Here is an 11,086-nt window from a genome sequence, read left to right on the forward strand (position 1 = left end):
TCTATTTATATAATCTCTTTCTATATTGCTAGGTCTATCAGTGTATATCTATCTATATAGATATATTGTATAGATACACACATGCATATTTCAGTGTGGTGGATAGGAGCAAGGAAATCTGATTCTGAATTCTGGCTTTACAGATTAACAGCCTGCTTACTTGTGACTACAAAAGGGCAAATCATTTTTCCTTTCCAAGCCTCAGTTGTCTCAGTTCTAAAATGGGCATAGTAACCACTATCTGCTACCTATTTTTCAAGGTGATGGGAAGCTCACATGGACTTGGAGCTATGGGATACGGTAACCCATAAAGAGCTTTGGTAAGTGTACAGCAAATCTGCCTGGCAGTCAGCATTTCAATGGCCTTGCAGCAGTTCTCTGGAGTTGGGGAGTGTTGCATTTTGCAGTACATAGCAATAAATACGCAGCTATCAAAAAGCTGAAGACCATAGCAGCTAATTTATTTGGTGAATAAGATACTAGCATGCTTTGTGGAAAGGCAGAAAAAGGGGTAAAGAAGGAAGGACATGAGCCTGAGATTAGATAAAGGGTAGAATGGGGCAGTGGCCTCTGGACATCTGGGAGTCCTAAGCAATCCTCCTGTTACACAAGGTTGATGGCACAGGAAGGCTGCTAAGTGAGCTCCTTGGAGAAAAACCAGACGTCCTCCTCAGCATCTTGGTTCACCTCCTCCATTGATCCAGACAGACTCTCATTCCTATGACCTGAGGCCCGAGGGGGCCTAGCTTGGAAGTTCATTCCTCGTGTAGTCCCTCTTTTACACAGAGTTCCTAACTATGTAAATGAGAGCTTTTGGTGCACTAGGACTTCAGGGACCAGAACCAGTTCAGGGATGGGGCTAGCTTCCTGGGTAGCCCTCTTGACATGCAAGTGTCGATATTTATGAGGGGGGACAGTGACTGAGAGGACTGAAGGAAGGGAAGTGCAGTGGTGGAGCCAGGGCCTAGGGACCAGGATGTAGATGATATGTGGAATGTCTGGGGAATGTGCAAGGCTGTGTGTGACTTTGGGCGTCCTGTTATTCCATCAGCTCGAGGGATTCATTTATCCTCTCTTTCTCTAAAAAATTAAAGGGTCGATTTAGGTCAGGGGTTTTTGGTCAGGATGATTTAGTCTTTCTGCTCAAGCCTTCTGTCCATGGAAACATCAGCATCACTTGGGAGCCGTCAGAAATGCAGATTCTCAGGCTCCCCAGGTCTCTTCAGATGGCAACTGCGTCTTTGTGACACCCTCTATGAGTCCCATGCCCCCAGAAGTTTGAAAAGCACTGACTTCTTAACATTGCAGCTTTCTCTATCCCCATCCTGGGAAATTCTGTTTCAGTGATTTACAAAGCTGTATTTTACTTTATTTAATATTAATTTTAAAATATTTTCATGGTTTTGGAGATCATATCCAGTACCTTGCCCATGTTAGGTAAATGCTCTACCACTGAGCTACACCCCCAGTTCTAACTTCAGTTAATTTTTAAAATCACTTATTGAGATGTGCTTGACATATAAAAAGCTGTACATATTTAATGTATAGAACTTGATTGAGTGTGGAGTTAAATATACATCTGTGAAATCATCTTCACAATCTATGCCATAAACCTATCCATCACTCCAACAGTTTGCTCCTGTCCTCTCATTTATCATTATTATTATTGTTTCTTTTTTGTAATAAGACTATTTAAAATTTACCCTCCTAAAAAAACTTGGGGAAATCTGTCTTTTTCACAAACCCCTCACAGTTAAGGACTGCTGAATTCTAGAACTTCTCAGAGCTTTTGCTGCCCCAAGACTCCAAAGGACAGTGTGATTCTCTGGGGCTGGACAGGTGGGTGACAGAGGATGTGCCCAGACAAGAGTTGAAGCTTATTCTCTCCAAGCCTGTGGGTTTCCTGGTCTATGAGGCAAGACAGAATGCTGCCCAGGAGCTACTGCCCATTTCACGGCTGGGATTAATGATTGTCGGCAGTTCCCTGTTAAGATGGTAAACTCATTTAGCAACGGACACTGAAAAACAGCGGAATTCAAAGGCAGAGAGTGGTAATCTAATTGCACTGAATTAGCCTCGGGAGACTCGGACAATCTAACTTTAGAAAACCACAAAGGGCTCCTTTATACAGACTTTGAAAAGCTTTGGGGTCTGAGCGCCCCTCATAAGGGCCTGCATGACAAAGCCTGGGCATTGTTTCCTTCTAATGTGCTTTCTGAATGGATTTGCTGGCTGGCCCTATGTTTTCGGTTGTGTGTTAGGCTTAACCAGGGGTTGGTTCAGGGGAGACAGCTGGAGTTCAGTATAAAGAGTCCTGTGGACTGACCGGTTGTGAGGGCTCTCCCTGGACCTCTGCATTTTCCTGTGGATCCTTCTGGCTTATTCTGAGGTGCTTCTCATTTCTTAAAACCAGGCTTTTCCATAACCATGGTGATTTCCTTTTAATAATTCTTTGTCACATTGTATATGTTCATTGCCCAGTTTATTTATTTAAAAAAAATTAAAAAATACCAGTGAGGACGTGTTCATGGTATGCTTTAGTGAGCTTACAGAGATTGGATGGTAATTTGAGAATCAGGAATGGGGAACATTAGCACTGTGAAGGTTTGTCACTGACCTGCATTTCATTTACTCTTCTGCAGCAAATGATAAACCTCAAATTAAAAAGAAGAATTTCTTCTACCCCTCTCCTGGGAGGTAGATTTCTAGTTTCTGCTTGCACACCTCCACTGACAGGAACCATCACTACCACTGAGGAAGCCCATTGCATCATTTGACAGAGCTACCAGAAAGTTCTGAATTACATTGAACCAGAGTTTGTGTACGCATTAAGAAAAAAAATCCACCAATTATTCTCTTGGAGTTATATAGAACAAATCTAACCTAAAATGTCCCAATATGGGGTCCCTGGGCACCCAGGAGGTTCATGAAATAGTAAATGAGGACTCTGAATCCATCTTAAACAATTAAAAAACTAACAAATTGCATGTTTACATCTGACAAAGCTTTATGGACTAATTCAAAAGCATCACATATTTTTAGTTTTGTTTCTTCTTAGGTGGTGGCATTGTGCTGTGATGTTTGGTACTTCTGGCAGTTATATATATACCTTTGATTAATAAAGATGGAGGAAATAAGTTTACGATGAATGGGGTTTAGTACACAAATTTTTTAAAACAGATGCTTTATGGAGTAGTCATGCTAAGGAGAATCATTGATAGGAAATATGAAACCGTCTTTCTCGCATCATTTTTTCAGACTGAAGACAGTGATCAGGCATCATGTTTTCTCACTGTTCTAAGCCTTTTTGGGGGAAATTGACACAGTTATAGTGTCTGTCAATAATCATGGCAGGTTAGGATATTCCTCCAAAGAGTAAAGTTGCTTTGTGAGGTTTTCAGTTCTTTCAGGTCTTGAGCTGGGATATACCTCGGTATGGCTATATTTTTTGGTAGTAATTCAAATTTTCTGCAATAGCTGTGACCCAAACTGTGTATTCTGGAAGAGATTGGGAGAAGATAATCCTGAACGGCACAGCTAAAAATAATTTGAGAGAGTGATTGGTCAAATCTTTCATTTTACAGGTGGAGAAAGTGAGTGCTGGAAAGGTCATAGAACCCTCTCAAGGTCATGTACTAGATAAATTCTGGATCCTGGGTCTGCTGCCCTTTGGGCCAACGTGACTTTGCCTAAAGCATATTTTAAAACCTGCGAATAGAATCAAGATCGCCATGCGGGGAGACAGTGCCATCCATCTTAAAAATCATTCTGGCTTCTGCCAGCTGATTAAGGAAATAAAGTTAACAACGCCCACATAAATGTGACGCTGTTGCAGGACGCACACAGGCTGCCTGGAGGGGAGCTCTGTGGGCCTTCTGAAGAGGGAAGAAGTGTCTCCCTTTCTGCAAGGATAGGGACTGTGACATCTGCTCTGCAGAGTGCCTAGCTTTGAACTGGACATATACACACAAGCTAAGGAAGTGTCTGGTGAAGAAATGAAGGTGGGTCATCCTGAGCCTTTGTGGGTCTGGGGCCCTGTCTTTGATAAAGAGCATGTTAGAGGCTGAAGGGAACTTACAAGGGTTGGAGTCAGTCATTTGAATTGCAAACTGAGTCCTCACCATGGAAGAAGCTTGTTACAGCCATGCTGTGGGATGGAAACAGCTGACTCTAGAAGCAGGGGCTCTCAGATCATAGCTGCACTGCTCCACATAGTTACAACCACTTTCATAAGATGGTCTCAAACACAAATTCCCTAAATGTCCCCTGATAGGTCATTACCAGTTTGGCAAATATGCAGATGTTCTATGCTGATTCATAACTCCATTTACTGGACTTGGATCCCAGTCTAGGCTGACACTTGGGAAGAAAAACATGACTCCTTTTTTCTCTCTGTTAAGGTTCCTAAGCCCAAATAAGGGGGTGGACTGATTGACATTTTTATTGGTCCTGCTGCAAACTTGCCCAGCAACCTCCCCTTTCCTTACGAAAAGTCCTTGGCCTATTTCAGAAGCTCTTAGACACTTTCTGCAGTAACCAAAATGCAGCAGGTAAGACTTGAGGCAGGTATAACTATGCTACTAAGATGAAATGTAATGGTGGTCATCTACCCCTTTTGACAAGCTTGGAGACCCAGCCGCCAGAAAGACCACCTCGAGGGGAGGTTCATTTACTTTTCAGTTGGATAGTTTTTTTTTTTTTTTTTTTTTTTTAAGGACTGAAATACTATGCAATGTATTTATCAGGTTCTTTTGACCTTAGTGTGGTTGAAACATCTCCCCTTCAAGCTTTGATGACTTTTCTTTGTAAGCGAGTGCCATATTTAATACAAAACCTGTGCGAAAAACCATCTTTCTGGAATGGGAGATGGAAGAGACACATAAAGAAAACCTGATCCTTATTTGGGAAAGCTACCCATGGGTTAGACTACATCTATCTTCCTATCTTTATTTTCTTTTGAAGCACAAACTAGGTGCCTTTTTTGTTTCACTGGGATTGTTGGTATATTTCCTGAGGGACATTTTCTAAAGGAAGTTAGACTTTATTCCTTATTGTAACTAGGATGTTAGAGCAAAGCATTAAAAATTTGATCATTTCAAATGGCAGTTCAAAAGTTGGGCAATTTCGTCTTCTTTTCCTGCACCCCCCCCACCATGGTTATTTAGCAATGTCTGGAGACATTTCTTAATTGTCATGACTGGAAGTAGGAGGGGAAGGGTGCTATTGGCACCAGGGAGGCTACTAAACATCCTACAATGCACAGGACAGCTTTTAGAGCAAAGAATTATCCAGCTCAAAATACCAATAGTGCAGAGGTGGAGAATATAGTTATATATTGTGGGTCTGTTTGACTTGTTGATGAGGCAAAAGAATTTTGGGATCCTACCAGACCTATCCTGGTCAAAAGCCTCTGTAAGGGCTCTGGGGATTAAAGCCAAGTACCCTTTGGCTTGAAAGGTGGTTTGAAAGGAATGCATTTCCATCATTAAAAAAAAATCTGTCATTTTTTTGTTTGTCTGGATATGACTCCATCCCCCAAATGAGACAAAAATTTAGGTTATTAAATTCTAGAATGCCACCTGCAGTATTTTAGAACCTCAGGTTTTACAAAAATCAGAGCAGGAACTTCTGCCAAATCACCTCCTTTTTTTTTAGGGGGACACAGTTGATGAGCACTGCAGTGCCGTTGGTCTCCCAGGACCCCAAGTCACCCTTTCTAAGGCTTTGATTTGTTCTCTATGTTGGCATCACATGAGATTCTATCCTTACTCATTTCAGTTGTTGTCCCGTTTGTTTTGCTGTTGTTTTTGCCATTTCATTGCTTACGAATTGCCGCAGCAGCCCCTCTGTTATTGAGCACTCTCGGAGTCCCCGTGTTTTCTCGGCAAGGTGAGCAGCTGGCATATCTTAATCTGAGGAGTACCTGGTGCCTGGGATGATTGGATTGGTTCATCCCAACACAGTGCCTCTCCCTTAGGGGAGAAAGGGGGTATTCACATGGAACCTGCTAGGGAGCTGCCAGCATTCATTTATCCCCATACCCATTCTAATAAGTCCCCAGATTTTAAAACATCTGTATTTTCACCTGAAATCTGAAGAATGAAAGAATGAGAAATGAAAATACCAGCTGAAGAAAGACAACCTACCCATTTTGTCTCCTTGTGACCTTTTATATCCTTTCATCTGTCTGAAAAAATTGCTAAGGGTACTTCCCTAGTTAATCCTTCTTATTTATGGTTCAGAAATGAAGAGTTACTCCTTAAATGAAGTATCTATTCCTATATTTTGCAAGTGCAATGGCACCACTGCCTTTCCAGCTTGCTACCGTTATGACTCTTTTTTCCTTATAAACACATGGAATCGTGTCTCACGTCTATTGTAGCTCATGTGTGCCTTCACACACGTAGGGGATAGAGATGTAAATTGATGCTTCCTGATAGGCCACTACCAGTTTACTTGAAGAATTAATGCAGCAGTAGATTCCTAACCTTATCAAAATGATTATAATGCAGACCTTTTAGACTGAGTCTCTTTTTTGTGAAAGACAATGTCTGGGAATGGAAAATTAAGTATCACATACTATTCATCAAGGAAAAAAGGAGTGCGAAGCGGGTAGAATGATGTGCTTGGTTCTATTAATTGCTCTTTAATCTCTCTGGTTCAGTTCTGTCTAGGGTAAGACAAACAGAGAATCAATTTGCATACAAATGTTACCAAGTACCCCATCTTACAGCATTTCACAGTTCTACCAGGTATAAAGGGTGGACACATCTAATAGTATGAATAGGACATTTCCTGCTTTAAAGTAGGTAAAATTTACAGTAGGCCTTGAACTACTGCACTTTTTTCACTCTACCTGACAACTCGACTGTTTACATTCTGAGCTGTGGTCGGAATAGTGGCCTATCAACTAATTATTCAAACTGGAGATTAGAAACTGTAGCATTGGAGCCTTGGGTATCTCATGGAATAGGGATTTTTTCTTCATCTGGACAGAAAGACATGAAGAGAGATTTACACATAGAAATTTATAATTTTGGGGAGAGGTGTCATTCATTTAATAAACAAATCAATGGAGTAATCAAACAAACAATTTATATGCAATGTATTAAACAGGAATTATTTACTGTTTTATGATGGAAGAGGATAATATTTGGTGGTCACTTAGTTATTTAAAAAACTGGAGTGGGTTATTTCAAATGTCTTTTAATCCAATGCCATGGTAAAACATGAGAGGCAGGCATCTAAAATGAGGAAGATTAATGATCCCTGCAAGTCAAGGAAGAAGAATAATTTTTTTCAATTCATATAAATGGAATTTATCATAACCATCTCTGAAGATGGCATGATTCACCCACTTACAAAAGGCCTATCTATTTCAATACTTCCTAAAGAGATGATTTTTCACTTTTCACTTGTACTAAGACAAGAATGCCAAGTCTGTAGGCAGAAAAATTTTAATGTAGGGGACAATGGATAGGGGAACTCAGTTATAGAGTCAAGGATAGGGATAAATTAAGAAACAAAACAAAGAGGAACTATCTGTAGTTCAAGATCTGCTGCTAACAGAGTAGTTTGTAAAGGTGGGTAGGGGAAAGGAGGGTGTCAAAGTTTTACAGGGGGAACGTTTCACAGTATCTGTTTTTAAATTCATTCTGAACCCAAGTTCAGGGCCTTACAAACTGAGGTCATAACACTCTTGTTTCCTAGCCCTAAGCCTCAGCAAACCCCTCCCTCTCCCCCGCAGAAAAAGAAAACAACAACAAAAAAAGGATAGAAAATGGTATGTTTTGTGTCCAGCGAGTTGGAGTGCAACCTTCCTCATCACCGCTAGTTGTCACTTGGCTCCCAGACGGGAGAGCTGAGATTTTCGGCACTGCGGTTACAGAGAATGCAGTCCTAATTAAACTGAGTAACTCCTAAAGCTTCCCCTTAAAGTCCTCAACCGAGTGAGAGCTAATATGCACAGGGGGCCGGGAACCAATGTTTTGGGGGTGTAGCAGGCAGAAGGACAAACAAACCGCAAGAAACAGGCAAACAGCTGCCAGAGCAGCGACTGTCTCAGACCTCCACGCACAAGCCAGACACCCTGCGGGCGGGGGGTGGGAGGGGAGAAGGGGGCGGGGGATGGAAGGACCCGATTGCAGCGGTATACGACAACCCCCTCCCCCAAATGATGGGACCACGGACAGAGTCAAGCCTCGGTACTCCTTCCCCCCATTTCCGTCAGAGCGATATGGTCAGTAGAAAATTTCATACCTGAAGAATACAATGGTCTCCCAAAGGTAGAGTCGAAGAGTATTGAAGCTGTACATTTTTCAGGTCCTTGTGCTTTGTAGTCCACGAGTTATGGGGGCAAAAATGTTTCAAATTGGCACTTACAAAACCAGCGAAAGCTATTGGAAAAATAATCCAGATGTTAAGGGAAGGTGAGGAATAGGGGTGCGGAGAGAGAGCCTCAGGGGAAATTGGAGCGAGGAGGCTGTAGGTACCACGGAGAGCGGCGGCCGCGTAGCGTTTCAGCACCACGGAGAGCGTCCAGTCCCGCTTTTCAGGAGCGCGAAGAGTATTGCTGTTTGTTAAACTCCAGCGTGTCTGTTGGCTCCCTGCGGCGCTGGGGAGGCACGTTTGGGGGTGGGTATATTTTCCTTTTTTTTTTTTTTTTTTTTACCCCTGTTTTTCTGTTTAAACGGCCAGCTCCGTGCAAGGGAAAAATTCTTCTGTGGAGATCAGAGCGCTGGCCTCGGACCTTTAGATTGGGCGAGCATCTTGGGTAGACAGAGCAAAGCTTTATGGCTCTGGGCTGGCCTGAGGGGGTCAGGGGCGAGGGGAAAGCGGTTGACCGCGCAGCCTTCAGTTAAATCTCGGAGAGTGTGCCAGGCTGGCGCATCGCGACCGAGTCCCGGAATTTTGCTCCCCTGCCTCCGTTCCGGTCTGTTGTCGCCGTGCAATCCCTGTTCTCTGGTCCCCGCCGAGTAAGTTATGGTCGCTGCAGGAAAGGTGTCCCATTGCTTGGCGCTGCAGGCGTGAGAGAGCCCAGGGCAAGTTTCAGGGGCTGCTAGGGTCCATGGCTACCCCGAGGGGCTCAGGAGCCCAGGGTTTCAGATGCATCTCGGTTTTCTGGACTCGCCCATCTTCCTTTGGCTAGGACAACTCCAGATCTTCAGACTTTCTTACTGCATTAATTTAATAAACTGACGGCGTAGGGGATGGAGGGGCGGGCGGGGGGCGATGGCCGATAGGAGGGGGTGGAGAGGGGAAAGAAAAGGGGGGAAAAAACTCCTTAGTATCTTCAAACCCTCCCACTCGAGGTGCTCATTGGCCCGCGGCTGCGAAAACCAGATCTTCTCCCGGTATTGGGCCAATCGCGTGTTAGACCCTGGGTTGAGTTTAACGCTTCCAGTGCTGGGCGAGTTCCGCTTCCCTAAATCTCCTGGGTCCCCAGCGTCTGTGCGTGCGTTCAGTGGGGGTGAGGGAGGTTATGGAGTTAATTTCTCGAAGTCTCTCAAAATCCAACTTTTTTTTTTTTAAATCCAACTTTTTAAAAGAACATAGTTCTAAGTGTGTAAAACACCACGGATCCCAGTTCGGATGTGTTTCTGGTCTCAGTTTATCATTTTAAAAGGAAAGAGTTGAACCAGATCACTGAATTTCTTCAGAACTTCGAGGTTAGAATATATGGTCCTGGAAGGAAAGGAGAGATTTTTCTAAAAGGAGTCTGGTGGATAAAGGAAGTCCCCCTCCAGTGTCACTGCAGCAGGAAAACACAGGAAAGAATTCTTAAATTTTCCAGGGTCAAGAGGGAGCTGCCCTCCCTGGCACCCTTTGGGAGAGAAGAAAGATAACCTTCTTCCAAGTGGACAGGAGACAGTTTAATTCACAATTTCTAAGCTGAGTCTCTAGAGCTTGTAACTTGCTCCAAATCAATGTGAGAGTCAATTTATACACGCGAGTATCCAACACTTGTTTCCTCCTCCTATTTTTTCTTCATCCCACCTCTCTGTTTCTCCACCTTATTTGAGTCTCAGAAACCAGATATATATTTCACTTTGGAGCCCATCTGGAGAGGTGGAGTTAATCAGATTTTCTCCAAGCTATGTGACTTTGGTGGATTAATAGCCTCTGCAGGATTTTCTGGCCGATTTAAACTCCCTGGGACTCTGGGCTACTGAGGGAGAGCAACCCCTCTCCCTTACCCAGTAACTTTGGGGATGCCTTCTTTGGGTTGGAGACTGGCTTTTCCTAGAGTAGTTCTCAGCTACTCATCTCTCTACACCCAGGTCTTCTTTCAAGCATGGGCGTCTGGAAAGCTTTGTTTACCAGCTTTCTACCAGCAGGATTTCCCTTCCCCTCCCTTTGTACTGTAACAACTTACTCTGTACTACTGCTTCCTTTATTGGCTACCGCATACCAGAATTTCCATGATGTTCTGCATAGTGACTGAAAAGGACATTTTTACTTTGATGATGAGTGTTCACATGAATCTCATTCAAATTTGTAAGTCAATAGGTAGCATGTACTATTAAAAATATGTCATATATAGTCAAAAGCGAATCTTTTATGTGACTAGCACTCTTGTGCACTTGACATAACCTCATTTACATTTCACAGTCATACTTTGCAATAAATATTACTGTCTGTGCATATGTTTGTGTACACGAATGTGGGTACATTTCTAAGTATAAATAGACAAAATCAGCATATATTATTTTGTATATAAATTTATTTGTGATTTGTATTCTGCCCAGTTCTGAAGAGGATTTGAAATGCATATACATATTTGTACATTTGTATTTGTAAATGGGTCTCCCCATCTCTATATGCCTTACATACATGTAAGACCCCCCAGCCCCTCTATGTGTGTTGTTGTGGTACCTCTGAGGCACCAAAACAAGCTGTGAACTGGCAAGTTTGTCCTTGCCCTCAACTGGCTAGGAAGTACCAGTGCAATGAGATGTGGATATACTGTGTGGATGTTTCATTCTCTTCTCCTTCAAGAGAAGCGCTTGCTCTCTCTCTCTCTCTCTCTCTCTCTCTCTCTCTCTCTCTCTCTCTCTGTCAGTGCTTGTGAATGAGCATGACTCCA

The 11,086-nt window shown here is 43.0% G+C and overlaps 1 protein-coding gene across 2 annotated transcripts in view; it reads right to left on the bottom strand.

Moving 5' to 3' along the window:
• The window catches only part of Glra1 (glycine receptor alpha 1), an 85,855-nt gene extending 76,695 nt beyond the window's left edge, over positions 1-9,160 (bottom strand). For both annotated transcript variants that reach the window (XM_047555275.1, XM_047555274.1), the window contains exon 1: positions 8,260-9,160. In XM_047555275.1, coding sequence (XP_047411231.1) covers positions 8,260-8,315 — 56 coding nt within the window. In that variant the 5' untranslated portion in view covers positions 8,316-9,160. The remainder of the gene's footprint in view (positions 1-8,259) is intronic.
• Positions 9,161-11,086: the final 1,926 nt, after the last annotated feature.

This window comes from Sciurus carolinensis, chromosome 6, assembly GCF_902686445.1.
Source record: "Sciurus carolinensis chromosome 6, mSciCar1.2, whole genome shotgun sequence".
NCBI lineage: Eukaryota > Metazoa > Chordata > Mammalia > Rodentia > Sciuridae > Sciurus > Sciurus carolinensis.